Source organism: Aquarana catesbeiana, linkage group LG04 (assembly GCF_042186555.1).
Source record: "Aquarana catesbeiana isolate 2022-GZ linkage group LG04, ASM4218655v1, whole genome shotgun sequence".
Classification (NCBI taxonomy): Eukaryota; Metazoa; Chordata; class Amphibia; order Anura; family Ranidae; genus Aquarana; species Aquarana catesbeiana.
In genome coordinates this window covers 135464752-135490098 of record NC_133327.1, presented here as the reverse complement: position 1 = coordinate 135490098, position 25347 = coordinate 135464752, and the positions used below count along the sequence as shown (strand labels likewise).

General features: G+C 44.1%; 1 protein-coding gene across 1 annotated transcript in view; it reads right to left on the bottom strand.

The window, feature by feature from the left end:
• The window catches only part of EFHD1 (EF-hand domain family member D1), a 45119-nt gene extending 44222 nt beyond the window's left edge, over positions 1-897 (bottom strand). Inside the window, exon 1 of the mRNA XM_073625703.1 lies at positions 511-897. Within this exon, the coding sequence (XP_073481804.1) occupies positions 511-791 (281 nt within the window). The 5' untranslated portion in view covers positions 792-897. The remainder of the gene's footprint in view (positions 1-510) is intronic.
• Between the last annotated feature and the right edge of the window lie 24450 nt (positions 898-25347).

Sequence of the window (25347 nt, the reverse complement as noted above, 5' to 3'; positions counted from 1 at the left end):
AACATTGCTTCTCCTTTCCACCAATTGGGAAACGGGTCTCATGACCCGCTTCCTGATTGGCTGGGAGGAGAATCAGTGTTTTACACTAATTAGAGCCTCAGGCTCTAATTATGTGCTTAAGAAAAAAAAAAACCCATTCCCCCCTATTGGAATTCATAGTCTTGTGCCCTGTATGTAGATCAGGGGGCCGGACACATGGATAGGGGGCCAGAAGCCCGGGTGCCCCATGTATATGATGAGCCCCCCTCCCCAGAAGCCCGGGTGCCCCATGTATATGATGAGCCCCCCTCCCCAGAAGCCCGGGTGCCCCATGTATATGATGAGCCCCCCTCCCCAGAAGCCCGGGTGCCCCATGTATTTGATGAGCCCCCCTCCCCAGAAGCCCAGGTGCCCCATGTATATGATGAGCCCCCCTCCCCAGAAGCCCGGGTGCCCCATGTATTTGATGAGCCCCCCTCCCCAGAAGCCCGGGTGCCCCATGCAGCCCGTCATGCCCTTGCTGGCACTCACTGTTTGAACATGCTCTCCATGTCCTTGATCTGCTTTCGGGAGAACTCCTTGAACTCGGTGTAGGGGTTGAAGATGTTGGCCCGGTTGGCTGGCACTGCGGAGCCGGCATTGATGTCATTCCTCCGGTTGAGTTTGGCACTGAGCTCGGAGTCGGCGCTTGCTGTGGCCGGTTTGTCCTCCTCCCCGCCGGTGTCCTGTACTCCTCCGGACTCCTCCTGGGGCTCGGCGTCTTCCAGCACTAAGCGCCGGTTCAGCTTCTGGGCCAACTCGTTCTCTGCCATGAGAGCCGGAGAGGAGAGCCTGAGGACAGGAGAGAAGACCCGAAGTATTCACAAACTTCCCCCAGAGCCGGGATAAGGGAGAGGGGAGGAGCCCGGGAGAGGAGGAGGTGGGAGGAGCCCGGCACTGCCTGTCCTCTGTACGGCGCCTGCGGAGTGACAGGTGTACAGACCGGAGACCTTATCTTCATACATGGAACCTCTTCTCCTGGTCCTGGATGGGGCAGTACGAGCTCACATCCCCTCACATGGGTGTACATCTTCTGGGGCAATGGAGTCAGAGATGGAAGTCAGGAACCCAGGGGATAGAAAGTTCTGCCATGGCAGTCCCCATTTCTAGTCCCCATTTCTAGTCCCCATTTCTAGTCCCCATTTCTAGTCCCCATTTAGTCAGTAGAAAAGGCATTGATCCTGTGTTCCTGCAAAGCAGATGCAGCTTTTCCACGTTAAAGCCCAACCACCAAGAGTCCACGTATATGCTTATGGCCGATGAGACGGCGAGAAGAGTAGAAGAGTATCGGTAGCCATCACTGGACCTCACCAGTGTGAACAATTTAAAACCCATCTCCTGCTTTTTTTCCCTTACTTTTATTTACCTCTAAACTTCTAGAATGCTGAGTCTACAACCACCTGAGAACATACCTCACTGACAACAACTTTCTCAACTCCTTATGCCGTGTACACACGGGCAGGCTTTCCGACCGGACTGGTCTGACAGAACAAATCTGTCAGACAATCCGACCGTGTGTGGGCTTCATCAGACCTTCAGCTGACTTTTTCTGTCGAAAATGAGACGGACTTTAGATTTAAAACATGTTTCAAATCTTTCCGATGGACTCGAGTCCAATCGAAAAACCCGTTTGTTTGTATGCTAGTCCGACGGACAAAAAACGATGCAAGGGCAGCTATTGGCTACTGGCTATGAACTTCCTTATTCTAGTCTACGTCATCACATTCAAACGACGGACTTTAGTCCATTCCTGTGTGTGCAAGTCTGGTCGTTCGCAAGTCCGTCGTAACTCCGTCGAAAGTCCGTCAGAAAGACCAGCGGACGTTTGATGCTCAAAAGAACGCCCTTGTGTACATGGCATTACTATCTGCCTTTCACTCTAAACACTCCACTGAAACTGCCCTACTAAAACTCACTAACAATTTATTAAAGCAGAGTTCCACCCCCCCCAGCAAAAAAATTAGAATTCAGTAGGTGTAGCTGCTGACTTTTAATATTAGGACACGTACCTGTCCTGGAATCCAGCGATGTTGGAACCCTGGTTGATGTTTCTGCACGGCTGTGTTTTCTGAATAGCCCGGCAGCAGGAGAAGGAGGAGGGGGCCGAACTTCCAAGGGATGTTACCGTGGCAAGATCTCCCAGAAGTGGGGATGGGTACCTGTCAAAAAACAGGTACCCGCTCCCCCCCCCGAAAGGTGCCATATGTGGCACCGGAGGAGAGGAGGAGGCAGAAATGCATTGCTTCCACTTTTGGGTGAAACTCCACTTTAACTGAAAAAAACAACAGCCACTACTCCATATTTATACTATTTATCTTTCTGCGGCCTTTGATACTGTTGACCACCTGCTGCTCCTCAAATGCTCCACTTGCTTGGCCTCTAAGATTCTGCTCTTTCCTGGTTCTCCTCCTACGTGTCATAGACTTCCTTCAATGTTGTCTACAACTCTGTCTTCTCCTCCTCACTTTCTCTTTCTGTCTGGTCCTGCAAGGTTCTGTCTTCAGTCCTCTTCTCTTCTCCATCTACACCTCCTCCTTCAGTCACTTGATATCCTCCCATGGCTTTCAATACCATCTATACCCAAGTCTGTCTATACTCCTCAGAGACTACATATGATGGGCACAGGCTGCATATGATGGACACAGAGGCTGCATATGATAGGCACAGGCTGCATATGATGGGCATAGGCTGCATATGATGGGCACAGAGGTTACATATGATGGGCATAGGCTGCATATGATGGGCACAGGCTGCATATGATGGGCATAGAGGCTACATATGATGGGCACAGGTGCTGCATATGGTGGGCACAGTGGCTGCATTTTATGGGGCACAGTGGCTGCAATTGTTGGCACAGTGAGGCTACAATTGATGTTTTTTTCAGTGTTTTTCAGAATTTTTCAGTTTGTTTGCGCCCCCACAAAAATTTTGATCACCAGCCCCCACTGATCTAGTCTCAATAAGATGCCCAAACTCTCCTCTCTGCTCCTCCCAAGACCTTCTGCTCTCTAGCTCCCTTGTCTCCTCCTCCCATGCTTGTCTCCAGGACTTCTCCAGAGCCTCTCCCATCGTTTGGAACTCCCTGCCCCAATCTATTTCCTACTCTGTCCACTTTTAGACGATCCGTGAAAACTCATCTATTCAGAGAGGCCTATCCTGTGCCAACAACTGGATCTTTTATTTCTCCTATCAGCTCATCCACCATTTGTCCTATCCTATAAGATTGTAAGCTCTCAGGAGCAGGCCCCTCCTAATCCTCTTGTATTGAATTGTGTTGTAACTGTACTGTCTGCCTTTATTATGTAAAGCACTGTACAAGCTGTAACAATTATATATAAATTCTGTATAATAAAAATAATAGAATATTCATACAGAAGTGTACCCTACTCAAATACAGCACTGTTGTTAAAACATTCAAAATGCAAACTACTAACTAATATATCAATTGTAACAAAAATAATAGTGCACTTGATACATGAAACAAAATCATAACAATTTTCAAAAGATACATTCAAAGTGTAATTTTTACATATGGACAGGGGTTACACATTTGAGGTGGTTATATTTATCATTTTTTATTTGGAGCTGGGAGTCTTATGGCTTATCAGTAATTTGTTACTATATTTTGATGTTTTACATGCCCATTTTGTGAGGGTATCATATTTGTATGTAACACAAGAGGGTGCAGCGCTAATAGCGTTATCCTCAAGTATTAACCCCTTCCCGCCGAGCGTACGCAGATGTGCGGTCTCGGCTTTCGGGTGTTATACCGGGATGATGCCTGCAGCTGCAGGCATCATCCCGGTACTGTTTTTTAGAGCCGGCGATCGGCTTTCCAGTGACAACAGCCCATGCGGATATAAGCCGCTCGGCTGTTATACCGGAGGAGCGGGAGGGAACGTCCCCCCCTCCCACTGCCTCCCGTCACTCTTACCGAGCCTGCCGATCACCAATCCGCCGCCTCCAGCGGCTAGGGACAGTCTGGAACGAAGCCGTAAGCGAATACTTTGAAGTGCAAAGGAGGGATCGGGGGTCTTTTAGACCCCCGATCCCTCCATAAAGAGTACCTGTCACTACATATTACTGTCACAAGGGATGTTTACATTCCTTGTGACAGCAATAAAAGTGATTACATTTTTTTTTTTAAACACAGTTTCTAAATATAAAAATAAATAAGAAAAACATTTTTTAAAGCACCCCTGTCCCCGCGAGCTCGCGCAGCAAAGCAAACGCATACGGAAGTAGCGCCCGCATATGTAAACGGTGTTCAAATCACACATGTGAGGTATCGCCGCGAGCGTCAGAGTGAGAGCAATAATTCTAGTACTAGACCTCCTCTGTAACTCTAACCTGGTAACTGTAAAAAAAATTTAAAGAGTCGCCTATGGAGATTTTTACGTACCGTAGTTGGTCGCCATTCCACGAGTGCGTGCAATTATAAAGCGTGACATGTTTGGTATCTATTTACTCGGCGTAACATCATCTTTCACATTATACAAAAACATTGGGCTAACGTTACTGTTTTTTTTTTTTATTCATGAAAGTGTCCCTTTCCCAAAAAGTTGCTTTAAAACACGGCTGCACAAATACCGTGTGATATAAAATATTGCAACAATTGCCATTTTATTCTCTAGATTCTCTGCTAAAAAATATATATATAATGTTTGGGGGCTGTAAGTAATTTTCTAGCAAAAAATACGGATTTTAACTTGTAAACACCAAATGTCAAAAATAGGCTTAGTCATGAAAGGGTTAAAAAGAAAAGTTCATAGTAAGAGGAGTCCAGAAAATGTGAATTCCAAATGTTGATAAAGCAATCTTGTGAGGAGTCCTCCACCAACGGATACACACACTGCCTCTTACTGTTTGCTGTGGACCACCAAATATAGCGCTCACTTGCGCTTTTTACAAATCTGATCGCTCGGATGTCCAACACCAGGGCTCCTTCCACATCAGATAGATTCTGCTTTACAGGGGTTCTACCAGGTATAAAATGCCAACAAAGCTGAGAAACATCTCATGCTGCAGTAAATCCAATAAAAAAGGGTTTATTAAGAGCCAAATCCAAAATGCACACTCACCATGTGTGAGAAGAAAACTTGCATGTACAATAATTATAAAAGTAGAATGTTTCCAACCCTCAAAATGGCCAACCTCCGTGCGCGGTGGCATCACATGATCCTAGCTCCATCCAACACGTTTCGTCATAAAAACATCATCGGGGCGTATCATATTTGTATGCACAAAGATCAGAGTTTTTATACTCATCTTTTATACTTGTTTGAACAATAAAAAATTGTCTTTTATTTTCATTGTATGTATTCGGCTCGATTCACACTGCCGCGACTTGGGATCAGACTTGTGAGACTACAAATTACATTGTTAGTCAATGAGAGCTGTCCTAATTAGCACTACTGAAGTTGCTCTGATTTTAGAAAAGGTTCCTGTACTACTTCAAGGTGACTTCTATCCGACTTTTGCCCATACACTTTAATGGAAGTCACCACCAAATCGCATCCTCATCTATGATGTGATTTGGATCTGACATTACAGGAAAATTACCCAGGCATCCACTGAAAGTTGCTTTAAAGTTGCATCAAGTCACATCAAATTAGTACTCAAGTCGCCAGGAAGCCGTGAGGCAAAGTTGCACTGTAAGTTGCTCTACTTTCAGGTCTCAAGAGTGTGAATCAAGCCTTTGGGATAGAGCAGCCTTGAACACATGTACAATTCACTACACATTCCGATATATTTATATATATATATATATATATATTTTGAGATAACTATTACCACAGAGTGGGGTGACATTTTTAAATAATATAATAATGTTTGAAATGTTCCATACTGCATATGACACCAGCATTGTGGTGTGAACAGGGCACAAAGAAAACAATATCTATGTCCCTTGTGGTGACTGGCATTTATTCAGTGTGGAAAACCGCCAGTCACCACATTAACACAACACAAAAGTATGGATGGGCCTTAGGCCTCATTCACACAAGTGGCTGTTTATGTGACAGCTCTGAAAAGCAATCTGCAGAAGATCGCTTTTCAGAGATTGTTGACTGGTGGCTGGGAGGTGATATGCCTCCCCATGGACTGCTGTTTTTTGGGAGAAATCCCACCACACAGCAACTGCGTGCATTGAATGAAGTTGTACTGCAGTCCCATTACCTTGAAAGGAGCATATTTGGTGGCAGTACCACCTGCCACATGTTGTATAAAATTTCTTGCGACAGCAGCATTATTATGGGTATTATCCCTCCTCCTTCACATCTCCAAAAAATAAAATGGGGTTATTATCACTCCTCCTTCACCAAAAAATAAACAAAAAATAGGGGTATTATCACATCTCCTTCACCAATAAAAAAAGGGATATTATCACTCCTCCTTCAAAAAAAAAGGGGGGGGGTATTATCACTCCCTCTTCATAAAAAAAAACAAAAAAAATCTCCTTCACCAATAAAAAAAGGGAGTATTATCACTCCTCCTTCACCAAAAAAAAAAATAGGGGTATTATCACTCCCTCACTAAAAAAAAAGGGTATATCACTCCTCCTACACCAAAAAAAAAAAAAAAAACAAACAATAAGGGTAATATCACTCCTCCTTCACCATAAATAAAAATAAAAAAAGGGGTATTATCATTCCTCCTTCACGAAAAAAAGGCGGTATCATCACTCCTCCTTCACCAAAAAAAAAAAAAAAATAGGGGTATTATTACTCCCTCACTAAAAAGGGGGGTATTATCACTCCCTCACTAAAAAAAGGGATATTATCACTCCCCCTTCATCAAAAAAATAGGGGTATTATCACATCTCCTCCACCAATAAAAAAAGGGGTATTATTACTCCTCCTTCACCAAAAAAATAGGGGTATTATCACTCCCTCACTAAAAAAAAGGGTATATCACTCCTCCTTCACCAAAAAATAAATAAAAAATAGGGGTATTATCACATCTCCTTCACCAATAAAAAAAGGGATATTATCACTCCTCCTCCTCCTTCAAAAAAAAAAGGGGGTATTATCACTCCCTCTTCATCAAAAAAATAGGGGTATTATCACATCTCCTCCACCAATAAAAAAAGGGGTATTATTAGGCTGGATTCACACCTATGCATTTTTTGTGCTTTTTGCATTTTGCAGATTTGCACTACAGATCGTGTTCCATAGGAAACCATGCTAAATGGACTGTAGTGCAAATCTGCAAAATGCAAAAAGCACTAAAACTGCATAGGTGTGAATTCAGCCTTACTCCTCCTTCACAAAAAAATAGGGGTATTATCACTCCCTCACTAAAAAAAGGGTATATCACTCCTCCACCAAAAAAAAAAATAGGGATATTATCACTCCTCCTTCACCAAAAAATAAATAAAAAATAGGAGTATTATCACATTTCCTCCACCAATAAAAAAGGGGTATTATCACTCCTCCTTCACCAAAAAAAAAAATAGGGGTATTATCACTCCCTCACTAAAAAAAGGGTATATCACTCCTCCAACACCAAAAAAACAGGCATACATATGTGTGAGGCTCATGATTTGTGCATCCCCATGCAGGCAGTCCCATTCATGTCAATTGGGACACAGCAGCTGCTCTGACTTTGGCATCTGTATGGATGTGGGTGCATGTCGGCGAACATAGACAGTGTGACTTCGCAGACCTGCACCCACAAGGCTGTCAAATTGGGAGCTGTGGTTGTGTCCATGTAGCCACATCCCAAATGACATGAATGGGACTTCCTGTACTTGAATGTATGGAACATCTATGCATCCCGTGCAGGCAAAACACAGTCCTCATAGGGGTATATGCTTAACCTCTTCCCACCCACCTGGTTTATATATGGGGCCTTTTGGTGGGTGGGCTTTAATGCCAAGCAGCCACATATATGTATCCCTAGGTAAACACTATCCTGTGCTGAGAGTGAGCTGCGCAATGCTAGTGAGTAACAAGTGGGTGCTAAAAAGTACAGTGATCGGGAGATTTCCAATCATGTGACTGCCAATCACATGGAGTAGTGACTGACTTTTATAGAGAGTCTACGATACCCTTTATGAGTTCCATTGAGTCCCCCATGAGTTACATTGTATATTATATTTACCTAATATATATATATTGCCAATAATAAAGAAAGGATTATAACATAACATAGGGTGCTTCACTGTTTGTGGTTAAAGGTCTGCTTTGTTTTCTACTTTGACAAGGCATGAGAAATCATCCAAAATAAGTTTTCTATAAAGGGTGCCAGGGAAAGAGTTTGCAGTCTGTACCCATAGTAGTCAGTGGGATCCCAGCACAGGCCACATCCAAGAGCTTTATATCCCGCTATACAAGCCCCTCTTCACCATTTACAGGCATTGAATAGCATTCTGGGATTTGTAGCCGTATTATCTCATTATGGTAAAGGGATTAAAATCAGGATTGTGTCAGGCTTTCCAGATGGCAAGGGATGGTAAATTATTGTATGATCATTACTAACCTGATTACACAGCCAGTACATGGAGATCGGCCGCTGATAAGGGAGTACAGCCAGCCTTCCTGTACTGGGTCCTTTCCATTCAAAAGGGGAGCAGGAAAGCTGTCTGCACTGTCATATTGCAGACACCGATCCTCTTCTGTCTCCCCATGCAGCGCTGCCAGTTTCTTGTCCTCTCCCTCCGGCTGCACTGCAAAGTGATTGGTTCTAGCACATGCACCCCCTCCATCTGCTCTCTGGGCCCCCCTGTGTGCCCCTTTTCTCCACAGCGCTGCTGGCTTCCCTCCCCTCCCACCGGCAGCTGCCGGCACAATCACTCTTGTGTATATTCATCGCTGAAGCATAGTAAACTGTGTTTACTATGCTCCAGTATGTGAATGAACAGGAAGCCTCAGAGGACTTCCTACTCATTCATCTGTGCAGCTGAGGCTGTAGAGAAAGGGACTGATAAATCTCTGTCGTCAGTCACTCTTGGCCGGGGGGGCTGTCGGATAGGCTGTATGTAATTCTTACAACATTTCCATATCATCCACTTTCATGGCATACTGTAAGCAATATCTAAAATCCTCTTCAGGTGATTGCTGAAGGTAAACATTAGGATCAGAGATGTCTCTCTAATTAGTGTCTGTATTCTCATTGTGTAGTCAGATCTCCACACCTGCCAACCTCTGGGTTCACATCACATTAGAGCCATTGTAGGCACAGATACCATGTAATATAATCATGGGATGGAGACACAGAGGGGTCATTTGTCAAGGATCAGATGACATGCAGCCTTTTCATTCTGCCTTGTTTCCTATTCTCGAAGAGTTCATTTATACTTGCATTGATCTCTGAAAAAGTATTTGCAGTGGATCGCTTTTCAGAGAGCAATACAATAGCAATTGTCAAAAAAAAAAAAAAAAAAAAGGTATCAGTTTTAGTAACACCTCCTGAATGCCTGTTTTTTTTCTGACAGCCAAACAAGGTTTTTGAATAGGAATACAGTGCCAGGGTATATCATTTTTTATGTCTCTTGTGTATTAAAGTTTCTTACCTGCCTGTCCACACACTACACTGAGCTGTGCATGCTCAGCTCAGTGTACAGTTTTGGCATCTGCTGAGATGAATTAACTACTGAACATGTGTGGCAGTGACGTCATCACAGACAAGCCAATGAAAATGGACAAAGATCAGTATCCAGAAGAAGACCAGCTAAAGATGTCAGCAGCCGGTGAGGGATCTCCAGGACACCACAGCGCTGGAGTGGAGGTGAATATAGTTCCATGTGGGCAGTCAGGGGAAAAACTGCGTAAATGAGCACTTAGGGAAAAACAGTACTGCTGTGTATAATTAAAGGCATAGTTCACCTTTATCAAAAACTGCCTATGTAGATAAGAGTTGTCTGCAGTGGCGGATGGTGCTCAAATTTTTTTGGGGGGGGGCGCAAACAAACTGAAAAATTCTGAAAAATACTTTAAAAAAAACATCAATTGCAGCCTCACAGTGCCTATCAAATTCAGCCACTTTGCCCATCAAATGCAGCCTCTGTGCCAGCAATTGCAGCCACTGTGCCCATCAAATGCAGCCACTGTGCCCATCAAATACAGCCACTGTGCCCAGCAAATGCAGCCACTGTGCCATCAAATGCAGCCACTGTGCCCATCATATGCAGTCACTGTGCCCATCAAATACAGCCACTGTGCACATCAAATACAGCCACTGTGCCCATCAAATGCAGCCTCTGTGCCAGCAATTGCAGCCACTGTGTCCATCAAATGCAGCCACTGTGCCCATCAAATACAGCCACTTTGCCCATCAAATGCAGCCTCTGTGCCAGCAATTGCAGCCACTGTGCCCATCAAATGCAGCCACTGTGCCCATCAAATACAGCCACTGTGCCCATCAAATACAGCCACTGTGCCCATCAAATGCAGCCACTGTGCCATCAAATGCAGCCACTGTGCCCATCAAATACAGCCACTGTGCACATCAAATACAGCCACTGTGCCCATCAAATGCAACCACTGTGCCCATCAAATACAGCCACCCATCATATGCAGTCACTGTGCCCAGCATATGCAGCCACTGTGCCCACCAAATACAGCCACTGTGCCTATCATGTGCAGCCACTGTGCCCACCAAATACAGTCACTGTGCCTATCATGTGCAGCCACTGTGCCCACCAAATACAGCCACTGTGCCCATCATGTGCAACCACTGTGCCTACCAAATACAGTCACTGTGCCCATCATATGCAGCCTCTGTGCCCAGCATATGCAGCCACCCTGCCCACCAAATACAGTCACTGTGCCCATCATATGCAGCCACTGTGCCCACCAAATACAGTCACTGTGCCCATCATATGCAGCCACTGTACCCACCGTCCCCTCCACTCGTGGGGCTCGCGGCTCTGGCAGCACCCCCAACCCCCCTCACGTGTGCAGCTCTGACAGACTCCCTGGCACTTTCCGCAGCAGCTCCTCTCCAAGTGCACCAGAGTGTATAACTCCGCTCCAGCGTGTGTCTCCTCCGCTTCTCTTCCTAAGCACCAGGCATCCAATACGGTGGCCTGGCACTTTGGCCAATCAGGAAACAGGTCTGACACCCTGCCTCCTGATTGGCAGGGAGGAAGGTTAGTGTGAAAATAGCGAAAATTCATTCGTTATTATCACACAATTGGGTGGGATCAGGGCGCATCTCTGCACCCCGAGCCCACCCTATTTTGAAGCCTATTAGAGCCTCTATCTCTAATCAGGTGCTTCAAAAAGTACCACCCCGCCATAGGAATCCATGCGTCCGGCGTCCTGAAAGGGGCCAGGTGCACGGATCGGGGGGCAGTGCCCGTGCGCCCACAATGCACAGGCCGCCACTGCAGGACTGATTGGTGGAGTGCTGCAGAGATGGTTGTTCTTCCGGAAGGTTCTTCAGCAATGAAGGATTTTTGTATTTAAAAATTTAATGTAAATTTAGACAGTTGAGGGGGTGTGTGGTGTCCTGCCATTAACTATACCCATTCAGTGTTTACCAGTGACACCGATAACACCAGAAGAAGGGTGAGGACCAGAGAAGACGGATGAGAACCAGAGAAAGGCGAGGAACAGAGAAGGACAGGGAACAGAGAAGAAGGGCGAGGATCAGAGAAGAAGGGCAGGGACTAGAGAAGAAAGCCAAGGACCAGAGAAGAAGGGCAGGGACCAGAGAAGAAGGGCAGGGACCAGAGAAGAAGGTCAAGGACCAGAGAAGAAGGGCAGGGACCAGAGAAGAAGGTCAAGGACCAGAGAAGAAGGGCACGGATCAGAGAAGAAGGGGTACGGATCAGAGAAGAAGGGGCATGGATCAAAGGAGAAAGGCACGGACCATAGAAGGACACGGGATCATAGAAGGTCTCAACACTGAGCTGGGACAGCAGCTGCCGCGCAGGCTGGACCTCCTGGAACACATACTGCCCTACACCACCACTCTTCAGGAGGTCTCTGAAGGCCAGAGGTACAGTGAACTGCACAGACATGATGGAACCTGCAATAGAATGGAAGGAAAATGTTACATTACTCTAAGAAGACATTCTTTACTTCAACAGCAGAGTTCACCTTTACCTCCCTACACCCCAATGTACACTCCCCTTGCCTTCACTCACCCCCCACCGCCCCTCCAGTGTGTAGCTGAAGAAAATACCTTCTTATTCAGGGGAGGAGTGTGTGACCTAGTCAGGTGACAGCACTGGGCCAATCAGCTCTGTCCTAATAGGATACCAGAGATGAGATTGTGGTGTCTCCCAGCACTGAGAAGAGCGGAGGAACCAACATTGGAGATACCCCCCCCCCCCCAGAGGCCAGGTGTGCAGTACAGGGATTTCAGCAGTGGGTATAATAGAAAGCCCCCTCCCCCCATAGTGTGACATTATAGATACGACCCCCAGACAGGAACAAGTCTGACCTTCTCCTATCGATGGGGTGACGGGGCAACATATGAGAGGAGAACATGACACCCTTCAACTCAGCAAACCACAGGCCGCCCTCATCGCAGCCAAGCGTGGTGCCCACTGTCCTGATCCACAGCACCCCAAGGGCCCATCCCCCTCATCCCAAACACCCCGAGGGCCCACTCCCCTCACCCCAATCACCACAAGGGCCCATCCCCCTCACCCCGAACACCCTGAGGGCCCATCCCCCTCACCCCGAGAGCCCATCCTCCTCACCCCGAACACCTTGAGGGCTCATCCCCCTCACCCCAAACACCTTGAGGGCCCATCCCCCTCGTCCCAAACACCTTGAGGGCCCGTCCCCCTCACCCCAAACTCTTCAAGGACCCCATCCCCTCTCACTGCCTGTAAAAGCAATCGATGCAGTATGTGGATGATGCCTGCAGCTGCACCCGTCACCCCGATATCTCCACTGAAAGTCCAGGGCGTTAAAGACATGAGGAGGACACACATGACATGTAACGAGACCAAAGAATTAAAACCACAGTTGCCTTGTTCTGCAATTATATCTTTATTTTTTAATGTGCTGTTACATTTATTACTGTACGAACATATAACATGTAAGACCGCTTGGTCATCTAACATTGATACCTATGTGCCCTCACAAGTATAGGCTTTGTTTGGTGTAGTGAAATGAAAAAAGTTGTTGTTTTTTGTTTTTTTGTGTTTGTTCACAATAAAAATTATCTGATTTAAAAAAAGTAAGTCCAGGGCGTCATATGACAGCAACCCAGGGGAAGTGATTAATAATAATAATAATAATATTATTTATTTTCTTTTTTTTTAATTATTATTATTTTTTTTATTATTTGCAGGAGCCAATCAGAGGAGTTGTGTGCCAATATGATGACAGGGAGCATGCTGATAGAAGTAGAGAGCAGAGTGATGCTGGTTATGAAATGTTCCCAGATACCTGCAGCAGGATTCCTGTTATCAGCACACAATAGGGCAGTAGAGATCCCCATCAGTGTCAGGATGGTGGGGTGTCGGTGCAATATTCCTGCTGGGGGGAGTATGAGTGTAATATTCCTGCTGGGGGGAGTATGGGTGTAATATTCCTGCTGGGGGAGTATGGGTGTAATATTCCTGCTGGGGGAGTATGGGTGTAATATTCCTGCTGGGGGATTATGGGTGTAATATTCCTGCTGGGGGAGTATGGGTGTAATATTCCTGCTGGGGGAGTATGGGTGTAATATTCCTGCTGGGGGAGTATGGGTGTAATATTCCTGCTGGGGGAGTATGGGTGTAATATTCCTGCTGGGGAAGTATGGGTGTAATATTCCTGCTGGGGGAGTATGGGTGTAATATTCCTGCTGGGGGAGTATGGGTGTAATATTCCTGCTGGGGGAGTATGGGTGTAATATTCCTGCTGGGGAAGTATGGGTGTAATATTCCTGCTGGGGGAGTATGGGTGTAATATTCCTGCTGGGGAAGTATGGGTGTAATATTCCTGCTGGGGGAGTATGGGTGTAATATTCCTGCTGGGGGAGTATGGGTGTAATATTCCTGCTGGGGAGGACGTCTGTGCAGGAAGTTCTTGTCATACGATGGACACAGCGAGGCTCTGTTCACACCTAGGTGTTCCAGATTCCTGAATCGCTGCAAAACGCGGGACATGTTTGCGATCCGTTTATTTTCAACATTACCCCAATTGAGGCCTGATTTTGCCGCGATTGTCGCCTGACAAATCGCAGGACTGCTTTTGGGAAATAGGCCTCCCACAATTTTGTTTGCGCACAATATAGGTGACAATATTGTCCCGTGACCCATGCTCACCTCCAGGACTTTTTCAGAACCTCCACCTTCCTCTGGAAATCCCTACCCCAGTATGTCCGGTCAGCTCCTATCCTGTCTGCCTTTAGGCAATCCTTAGAAACACATTTATTCAGGGAAGCCTATCCCACCTCCACCTAAGAATTGTACTTGAGTCACCTCCATCAGATCATTCCCTGCAGCTATTACCTTTTGTACCACCTCACCCTCTCTCTTAGATTGTAAACTTCTTGAGCAGGGCCCTCCTATTCTTTCTGTATTGTAATTGTACTGTCAATATATTTATCATTTTAATTTTATAATTTATATTAGATAGATAGATAGATAGATAGATAGATAGATAGATAGATAGATAGATAGATAGATAGATAGAGTTATATTTTAAAGTGCTGTGTAAACTGTTGGCGCTATAAAAATCCTGTATAATAATAATAATAATACTCCTGTTAAAACACTCCATCGGCAGTGAAGGGGATCGCATTGTTTACTTTTTCTTTTTTGTAATTTTATTTGATGGGCACACAGTGACACATCTTTCATATCTCTGGTGCATTAAGCCGCAGTATTTCGACATGCAGGCCATCAAGTATGCTGCGGAAAAATGCAGCATGTCTGCATTTTTTCACACTGCACGCACCGCACCTCACTCCAGCACTGGGGTATGAACAGGGCACTTAGATAACAATTGTTTTCTATGTACTGTTGCAGTGACTGGTGTTTCTCCTGGGTGGAAAAACACCAGTCACCGCACATGGTGTGATTCGAACCCTCATATATCTGTGGCCTGATACACATCACACTTGTATACAGAACATTTTTTAGATGCAAGTTGTTTTTAAAGCACAGTTTTTTTTCTTTAACCCCTTCAGTAATACCCTGTAATATATTACTGGGCCAATTTTCAGTTTTCAGTGCTGCGATAGTTTGACTGACATTTACTCGGTCTTGCAACACTGTACCTGAATTCATTCTATCATAGGTATGCGCAGCCTATTGCATTAGGGTGTGCACCCCAAAGCTTAAAAGCACATGCGTGTGTGTGTGTGTGTGTGTGTGTGTATGGATATAAATAAGTAGGCATACACACAAAGAGAACCCATGTGAATGAGCCCTTCATTTTTGTATTTTTTTACATTTTTTATTATTTTTACATTTTTTTTTATTATTTGCTACAATTTCTTAATTTTTTTTCCACAATGGTTTTTTGGGGGTGGAGGGCTTAAGTGAATTATCAGGGGTCTGAATAGACCCCTGAATTCTCACTTTTGTGGCAGAGAAAGGGACAGAGGAAACACATTCCCCAGTTCCTTTTTGCAGCATTAGCTGCACAGAATGAATGAATGAATGAAGAGCTCTGCATGGCCTTCCTTTTCCTTCATAAACGGAAGCATAGTAAACACAGCTTACTATGCTTCAGTAATGAACACAGCGAATGGCTGGTACAGATCACTCTCTGTGTTCATTCAGCAAACAAAGAAGCCAGTAAATTACATATATACACATATCCCCCCTCTCTATCCTGAAGATCCCCCTGTGTGTCTGCAGCAGCTGGCGGAACAGGAGAGGAGGGAAGCCAGAAGTGCTGCAAAAGGGGTCAGGAACTTATGCTAATTCACACAAGGAGATTAAAGAGGTTGTAAACCCTTGTGTTTTTTCACCTTATTGCATTCTATGCATTAAGGTGAAAAACCTTCTATAGTGCAGTACCCCCATAGACCCCCCCCCCCCCCTTTACTCACTCGAGCCTGGTCTCTCCAGAGCCGAGAACAAGCACACCAGCTCCAGCCAGTGTCTCGGGTCCTCATTGGATAGATTAATAGCAGTGCAGCCATTAGCTCCTGCTGATGTCAATCAAATCCAATTTTAAACAAAGGTTTCACACCCTGTGCGTACACCTATGAATTTTATATAAATTTATTGAGACAGTGCTTCCTTTTGGTGGTGATTAATAAGCACTGGGCTTGTATTTAGTAATTTGCAATCCCCTACTTTCTGTTACATACATATCAAATAAAAATTCCAGAACGATACAAACATCCCTAAAAAGACCTCTTTTTGGAAACTAGATACCCCAAGCTAATCTAATTTTTGCCACAGGTTTTTGGAACCCCCCACATGCTGGCATTGAGGAGGGTTAAAACATGAAGCTTGGTCATGGTGCACTGGATATATTAAATGTACAGGTCATACCCAGAGAGAGGAGGAGGTGAAAATGGAAAATTGCAGGTCACATACAGTAGGTGGATGGAGATGAAGGGGTTAATGTTCAGATGTGCAGGATAAGGGAGGTCAGGGGTAATATACCCACTAGAGACTATACTCACTAGAGAATGGATACAGATCAGATTTACAAGAGAGGAAAGGGAGGTGAAAGGCATACCTCCCAACTTTTTGAGATGGGAAGGAGGGACACCTATTAGCAAAAGTATGTAGGCACAGGACACATCCCCTGCCATGCCCCCTTAAAGGAGAATTATACAAAAACGTTATTAGTTAAACCCACAAGTGTTTTTTTGCAGCAATTTAGAAACTGGATGAAAGGTTTCGCACTGGGAAACACTTTTTGAAAGATGAATATTGTATTTTATATAAAATTATACTGATCAGACCAAAATGAGGGACAAATGAGGAGAAAAGAGGGACAAAGGGACTTTGTTTCAAATCAGGCACTGTCCCTCCAAATCAGGGACAGTTGGGAGCTATGGAAAGGGTTAAAAAAAACCACAATCAACCCCCACAATCTGATGCAGCTCCTAAACTGGAACTAATAAATAATTAATTTGTTTATTACTTACTCCATTTTTCATTGAGAAAGGGGCGGGCTCTCAAATGTAAACACTACACTGCTTATATCTGTGATTGGCCATCACAGTGATCACATGGTATGGAGCCGGTGCAGTACACCCCAATGATGTCTCAGACATTACCGGGTACAGTGGCTGCCTGAGGGGTAATGTCAGGAAGATCCTGTCAGTAATCGGCGTCCCAGGCTAGGGTTGCCACCTCATCCCTTTAAACACATATGAATTACACAGGTTCTGAGGCTTATTTTATTGCACATAAGGCACCAAGTGAGTTTAATTACCACCTTAATCAGCCAAAGAACCTGTGTAATCAATATGTGTTTGGGTTTAAAGGGATGAGGTGGCATCTCTATCCCAGGCTCATTGGTGCGTGTCTGCGGGCGCCATTGCGTGCGCTCACACACGGGCGCGTGCACGCGCATCCCTGTTGGTGCCAGGCGAGCTATTTAAACCTGCCTGTCACACTCAGTCCCCGCTGTCTGCTCTACAGCGTTCTGTGTGTTTAAACCTGATCTGATCTGAGACTACCTGTTATTTGACCCGGCTATCTGTTTGTGATCATCCCAGCTATCTGCCTGCATCTGACCTCCGGCTTGCCTAGACTATCCTCCTGTTTGATCCCTGGTACTTTTGCTGTCCGTCTGATACTGATCACTGGCCCATCTGAAGATCCTTCTGCCTGATCCCTGATACCTGCCTACTTGCCTGTTGTGTTCCTGGTTCCAGTCCAGCGTTCCAGTCTTCTGCCTGCTTACCTGCTGTTGTTCCTGGTTCCAGTCTCCAGCCTTCTCTCCAGTTCCAGTTTCCTGGTTCCTAACTATTCCTGGACTTCTGGACGGACTGTTGATCCTGCCAGGCGCTCATACCACTCCTCACTCCTGTGCCCTCTGTCCCCATTCCAGAGGGCTGTGAGTGGGAGCCGTAGGGGAGGCCTCTCTCTGCATTTCGGGCTCAAAACCCACCAGGTACGTGACAGGTAATAAGCTACTCTTCAAAAGCAGTGGGACATAAGTGGTGCTAAAGCTGGACCTTTGGGATAAGTAAATATTGTTTAATGCTGATGTCCTAGGGAAATAAGGGCTTCACTGAAAAGGTTAAATGCTTGTTTAGGTCTACTGGACCGGAAAAAGGATTGAAACTTACCCGATCTTACGCTTCCGCAAGTCCCCCCCCACACACACACACACACACTGCTAGGCCAATTCCTGCAATCTCCCCTACACACAGGTTCTTTGATATCATAAAAGTACAATGCAGTGCCTATAGCCATACACTGGATGTGAGCACACAGGGAGTAGGGGAATAGAGGAGAGTGCTGTCCATTGGGGGGATTAGGTAAGTAAAACTGCCTTTTCTGGTCCCCTTGACCTAAAGCATTGAACCTTTCCAGTGCGGGGGTAGCTCCATTGCAAGGGAGGATTTTAACTTTTCCTTTTTAATTGTGTGCTTTTTTTCCAGATCAGTGCACTAATACAGTGTGGAACTTTTATTCTGTACAGGAGCTTCCTGTAATAAAGACCAGTCACTGCTGCTATCTCTCTTTTTGCAGGAAGACTGGTCTTGTATCCACCCCCTCCTTATGTCATTTTATACCTGCTGGGCCCCTCTCACAGCTCTGCTCTCTGAACAGTCTATGTACAGCACAGAGATCATGTCACTGCTACTTTTACATGGTAATATCTGGGTTTGCAAATCCGTATGGTGTACAAAAAGTAGATCTTATATCTTCTAGCTATTGTGGAATCCCAGGGTTCATCTCTAAGGTCAGCCATAGATGGTTTGAATTTCGGCCAGTTCAGCAGGAACTGGCCGAGATTCGAACCGTGTGTGGTCAGATTAAATGTACCAAGTTGATCGATTGATCAATTTGAGTACAACCAGCCTGCCGGATTTAATTGCAATTATCGCTAGGCTAGTGGTTGCTATAGCCTCTAGCAATAATCACTGTCTTCTCATAGCGGGGATGGCCAGGAGAATGACAATGTCTCAGCAGGAGGGATTCCCCTGTCAGCTCTGTCTGTGTTTATGGGGAAATCATGCAAATTTCTTTGCTGCAACCCGTGGTTGCAGCAAAGAAATTTGCACTGGCTATGGCCAGCCGTACACTAACTTTTTTTTATAATACACAAGCATGTGCAGACCATACATTTACAACTGTATACTGTCTCACCCTGTGACTTTTAGACAATGTCATTTTATTAACATCTATAGCACTCTTTCACTAATTATGACTTTGGTTTGGACAAGTTTCCGCAGAACTAACCCTCCAGAAGGAAACTGTAATTTGCAGTAGCAGGTATGTGGGCTTCACATACCACAGCTTCCAGTGTTTCAGCAGACAGATAGCTGACATAAAAGAGCCATTAAGCTGCTAAGTGACGCCATTGTAATCTAAAGTCACTATAATTAGTAAACTTTACAGTATCCTACACCCAATGATGGACACATTTTTGGATTGCTATCATGCTTCTCATAGCATATCAGATTCCAGGGAGGCACGCTGTAACTACTATGCTGCCACTAAATTCCGGTAGACAAAGTCATGTCGAATTTTGAAGCCAACCAGTCTTACTAATGAACCAACACCAAATGATGAAAAAAATTCATGACTACTTGGAAGCTCAATATAATATATTGGCTATGCCAATACAATAATTGTAAGATGGTATTGCTGCTATATTTGCAAAGTACAATTTTTGCAGGTACGGTATATACAATTACCTGTTGATCTTCGTAGAGGTCCAGGATTCTTGTAACTTACCATGCAGTGAATTGAAATCTCAAACAATCTTATTAGCTTTCCAACTCTCTTCTGTGAGCTACACAACCCTTCCTCCATAGATAATGAAGACGAGGAAAGGGGGACCGGGGCAGCGTTCCCTGTCCTCCCTACTTTGTTGAGCCTGATACCTGCTTACATCTTGTAAGTGTTTTTTATCCTTGTGGAATAAATTAATTCTAACCTCTACACTTAGGAGGTGCTTCCTTTTCTCTTCCTTCTTGAAGAGTCCTATGCGTCTTCTGGTAAGTTTCAGGTCCGAATCCAGCCAATAATTCGGGCCTGAATTGTCCCTGGAACAGAGAGCAGGGACGCACCGGACCCCTGCTTTAAGCCGCTCCACACAGCAGTGTGAACCCAGCCTGAGATAATGTTGATTGCCTGGCTGTCATGTTCATCCATTTACTTCAATACTTTCTCTGTCTTTGGCCCAGTATTTTCTCAGTACAGGTTTCCTTTAATATCAGATAAGAAAGAGGGAACATGTCACTCGCTCCATCTATGACAATGTGTAATCCCTGGCTTGAAAATTCCTTTATGTGCTCTCTTTTTACCGGTTTCACAGTCTGACCCCTTGCATTCTTTACCATTCAGTTCATGAATGTTCTCAAGCACTGGCTCAGAATCTGAAAATGTTTGTGGGTAGTCAGTCAACTTAGTTTCATTTATTGCCTCTTTTCTTTTGGTAAGAAAGAACGGGATACTGGCAGCGGTTCACACACAGGCAAAGTTGAAGTGAAGCTTTAAGCAAAATGCTTTTTTTCTTCTGTCACTGAAGGAGAAAGTGAGGAGAAACCCAATATTTGACAGATGTCATTGGGACAGGAAGTGAGGGGAAATTTTCCAAGGGGGACACATATTCTGATGACTGCTCTCATACAGTACGTGGGATTTTCCCTCACTGTGGGCAGATTGTCTTCCTGATGTGTCCCCAGAACATAATATTAGGGAAAATCAACAAATGGAGGCATAAACAAAAAAAAAAAACCTCACAGAGTTTCTAACGTTTTCCTAATCAGCACTGTTGTGAACTTTGCAAAAAAAAAAAAACAAAGAAATACAGGACTACTGCCTGTTAAAAATTATTAAATATATAGTGTACATTGTAAGCTCTAACGAGCACGGCCCTCTGATTCCTCCTGTATTGAATTGTATTGTAAATGTACTGTCTGCCCTCATGCTGTGCAAACTGTTGGCGCTATATAAATGCTGAATAATAATAATAACATATGACTTATTGCAAACAGTATATAATTTTTATAAGATACTGTACAATAAAGAACCTTTTGTTATAAAGCTCTCCATGATTGCAATACTAAGTAAATATTCTTTCAATTAGAAAAATCTTGGCAAAGCTCTTGCAACAGAATGCTGAGCTTGTTAACAGTAGCAGAGAATACTCCCAGTTATACCCGTGTATACTTTGTTGTATAAAATTGCTGCCTAGTCAATTGAGTTTACATTTGTGAAATCCCTTTATGCAAGCATGTTTCTTTTATATTTCTGATTGTATAGGCCTACCTTCTGTTTTATGTCTACTTTATGTTTGCTTATTCTACCATTAAAGCATAACTAAACCCTAGGCAAAAACTTCTTCCTAGGGTTCAGGACTGTAGATATTTATTTTTTTTTTTTGGGGGGGGGGGGAGCGAGCCTAGGGATCCAGAGGAAAAAATTTAGATGGAGTCGCGGCACCTCCATTGTCCTATATAGACGTGTGGAGTGTCAAGATGGCCGCGCCTCAGATGACGTCTTGATAACGAAACGCGTAAGGCGTGGCCTCGTGATACGCACACGTCAGTTTCTCTCTGCTCTGTTCCGGTTTCCAGCAGGCGGGCGGTGGAACGCACGCTACTCCACGCTGCCCATCAGCTGTGAGCCGGCTATTGGAGCGCGGTTAGCTCCTGTGTTTAAACTGTTTTAACCATTTTACCATATTTTTATGGATTTTATCAATAAACTCAAGTTTTTCGGATTCACGCTATGAGGTTTTTTCTTTCCTTACCTCATATGGATGTTTAATATTGGGAACACTACAATACCAGAGAAGGATAGAACACCCCCGGACGGAGGATCGCTTCCTGGATTCACCATCGCAGGATTTTCTACACATGCCTTTTACCCCTGCAGGGGTTGGGCAGTCCGGTGAGTGTAAACACGAGTGGGGGTGCAGTGAAGGACGGGGGTAACACCAGTTTATGCTGAGAACACGTTTTTCTTCACCAGAATGATACACATTAGGACCTTTACTCTGGACACTTATTGTTTTTTTTTTGTGTGTTTTTTCTATACACATTTTTTCTCACATTTTTATTTTCATTTTTATTTTTTATATTTTTTCAACATAACTGTGTTTTTATTGGATTTTTTATGCACACATGTTGGGGATTCTTTAATGTTAAAATTGGTTGCATTCTGGATTTTTTGCATTTAAGATTTTTTGCTATTTTTTAAAATATTTTTTGTTTTTTGTTTTCTCAACCTTAGGTACATTCCTATATACATATATAGGCATTCGGTATATACTGAGATTTTGGCACATGTATACATATTTCAGGAGCACGTTGCACTTTATTATATTATATTGTTGGGTGTGTTGTCTGCACGTGGATATGCTTCAGCCCTCACAACACATTGATTACACGCATAAATAATATTATTAATAATTTTATTTTATTTCATTAATCCTTTTTTTATATATATTTTCCTTGCACATATAAAAAATTTTTTTGCACACTTATATGAATCACTAGTAATGCACATATAGCCGGACAGCGCCAATTCCCCTGTTTAAAATAATAAAGTAAAAGTTTTGCCATTAGTTATAAATTAACTATGCTACTTTGGGCCATGCCCAATATCCAGTGCAGTTTAGCTATACCCGCTTTTCACTGCAGCGCGCTTTGCATCTCTTTACTTTTAGGGTTGTTCCTCATTGTCAAATTCTAATGTTGGGAGGTATGCAAATATCATGCATTTACCATCTTTATATTCTACAGGGCCTCTGCGTTCAAAAAACATAGACAGTGGAATACATAAAGAATGTCTATGACAAACATTGGCGCTTGTAAAAGATTCATGTACCTATCCGAAACAGAAATCAAAGACATGGTGGGTGCAGCACTGAAATCAGCATATCCATATACCATGGACACTCCTGTTCTCAGTTTGTTCTCAGCTCTAGTTGCGCAGTTCATTGCATCATAGTCATCAATGATACATCTCAGGCCCCATTCAACAGCTGACCGGGATATTCATGTCATGAATTTGTAACACTTAAAAAAAGATCCTCAAGATACTACCTGTTAAAACTTAGTGTATATGAATATATTTCTATCAAAAAAGAAAAGTTTGGGAGGCATAGGAGCATATTGGCAAAACAATAGTATCAAAACCTAACACTTAAAAACCTGATTTGGCTCAACTATCAACCTAGTAATATGTATATATGTAAATATCTGGCAGATATTTACATATATACACAGTATCTCACAAAAGTGAGTACACCCCTCACGTTTTTGTAAATATTTTCTTCTATCTTTTCATGTGACAACACTGAAGTAATGACACTTTGCTACAATGTAAAGTAGTGAGTGTACAGCTTGTATAACAGTGTAAATTTGCTGTCCTCTCAAAATAACTCAACACACAGCCATTAATATCTAAACCGCTGGTAACAAAAGTGAATACCCCCTTGAGTGAAAATGTTTAAATTGGACCCAAAGTGTCAATATTTTGTGTGGCCAACATTATTTTTCAGCACTGCCTTAACCCTTTTGGGCATGGAGTTCACCAGAGCTTCACAAGTTGCCACTGGAGTCCTCTTCCACTCCTCCATGACGACATCACAGAGCTGGTGGATGTTAGAGACCTTGCGCTCCTCCACCTTCCATTTGAGGATGTCCCACAGATGCACAATAGAGTTTAGATCTGGAGACATGCTTGGCCAGTCCATCACCTTTACCTTCAGCTTCTTTAGCAAGGCAGTGGTCATCTTGGAGGTGTGCTTGGGAGGGGATCATGCTCGGCTTCAGGATGTCACAGTACATGTTGGCATTCATGATTCCCTCAATAAACTGTAGCTCCCCAGTTCCGGCAGCACTCATGCAGCCCCAGACCTGGACACTCCCACCACCATGCTTGACTGTAGGCAAGACACACTTGTCTTTGTACTCCTCACCTGGCTGCCGCCACATACGCTTAACACCATCTGAACTAAATAAGTTTATCTCTCATCAGACCACAGGACATGGTTCCAGTACTCCATGACCTTAGTCTGCTTGTCTTCAGCAAACTGTTTGCGGACTTTCTTGTGCATCATCTTTAGAAGAGGCTTCCTTCTGGGACAACAGCCATGCAGACCAATTTGATGCAGTGTGAGGCGTATGGTCTAAGTACTGACAGGCTGACCCCCCACCCCTTCAATCTCTGCAGCAATGCTGGCAGCACTTATATGTCTATTTCCCAAAGACAACCTCTGCATATGATGCTGAGCACATTCACTCAACTTCTTTGGTCAATTATGGTGAGGCCTGTTCTGAGTGGAACCTGTCCTGTTAAACCACTGTATGGTCTTGGCCACCGTGCTGCAGCTCAGTTTCACGGTCTTGGCAATCTTCTTATAGTCATCTTTATGTAGAGCAACAATTCTTTTTTTCAGATTCTCAGAGAGTTCTTTGCCATGAGGTTCCATGCTGAACTTCCAGTGACCAGTATGAGAGAGTGAGAGCGATAACACCAAATTTAACACACCTGCTTCCCATTCACACCTGAGACCTTGTAACACTAACGAGTCACATGACACCGGGGAGGGAAAATGGCTAATTGGGCCAAATTTGGACATTTTCACTTAGGTGTGTACTCACTTTTGTTGCCAGCGGTTTAGACATTAATGGCTGTGTGTCGAGTTATTTTGAGAGGACAGCAAATTTACATTGTTATACAAGCTGTACACTCACTACTTTACATTGTAGCAAAGTGTCATTTCTTCAGTGTTGTCACATGAAAAGATAGAAGAAAATATTTACAAAAATGTGAGGGGTGTACTCACTTTTGTGGGATACTGTATATACACAGTACATATTACTAGGTTGATGGTTGAGCCAAATCAGGTTTTTAAGTGTTAGGTTTTGATATTCTGTCATTACCCATATATGGTCACAGCAAGTATTCCCTGCCCCTTTGTGTACATGCAGATGTGGGATGGGGAATTATCCTGCTGGCAGCTGAATGGCACCAGGATACATCATCAATTGCCAGCCGCTGCTGGCTTCCCAGCACAAAAAGTTCCATTCTGAGCACTGGCATCTCTCTGTAAGCCAACTCAGAGTTGGTCCTTATTACTGCCAGTCTGCTTATCTGAGAACTGGCAGTAATTCTTTTTGACTCTGTTGCAATCATGTGACAGATTCATAAAGTGTCTGATATAAAAACGTACTAAATCTGGTGCAAATATCTGATCTTCTACCAAAGATGTCGCAAGGCTTTTAAGATATAGGCACAGGCCATTTTAGCACCAAAAAAGGGTCCTAACT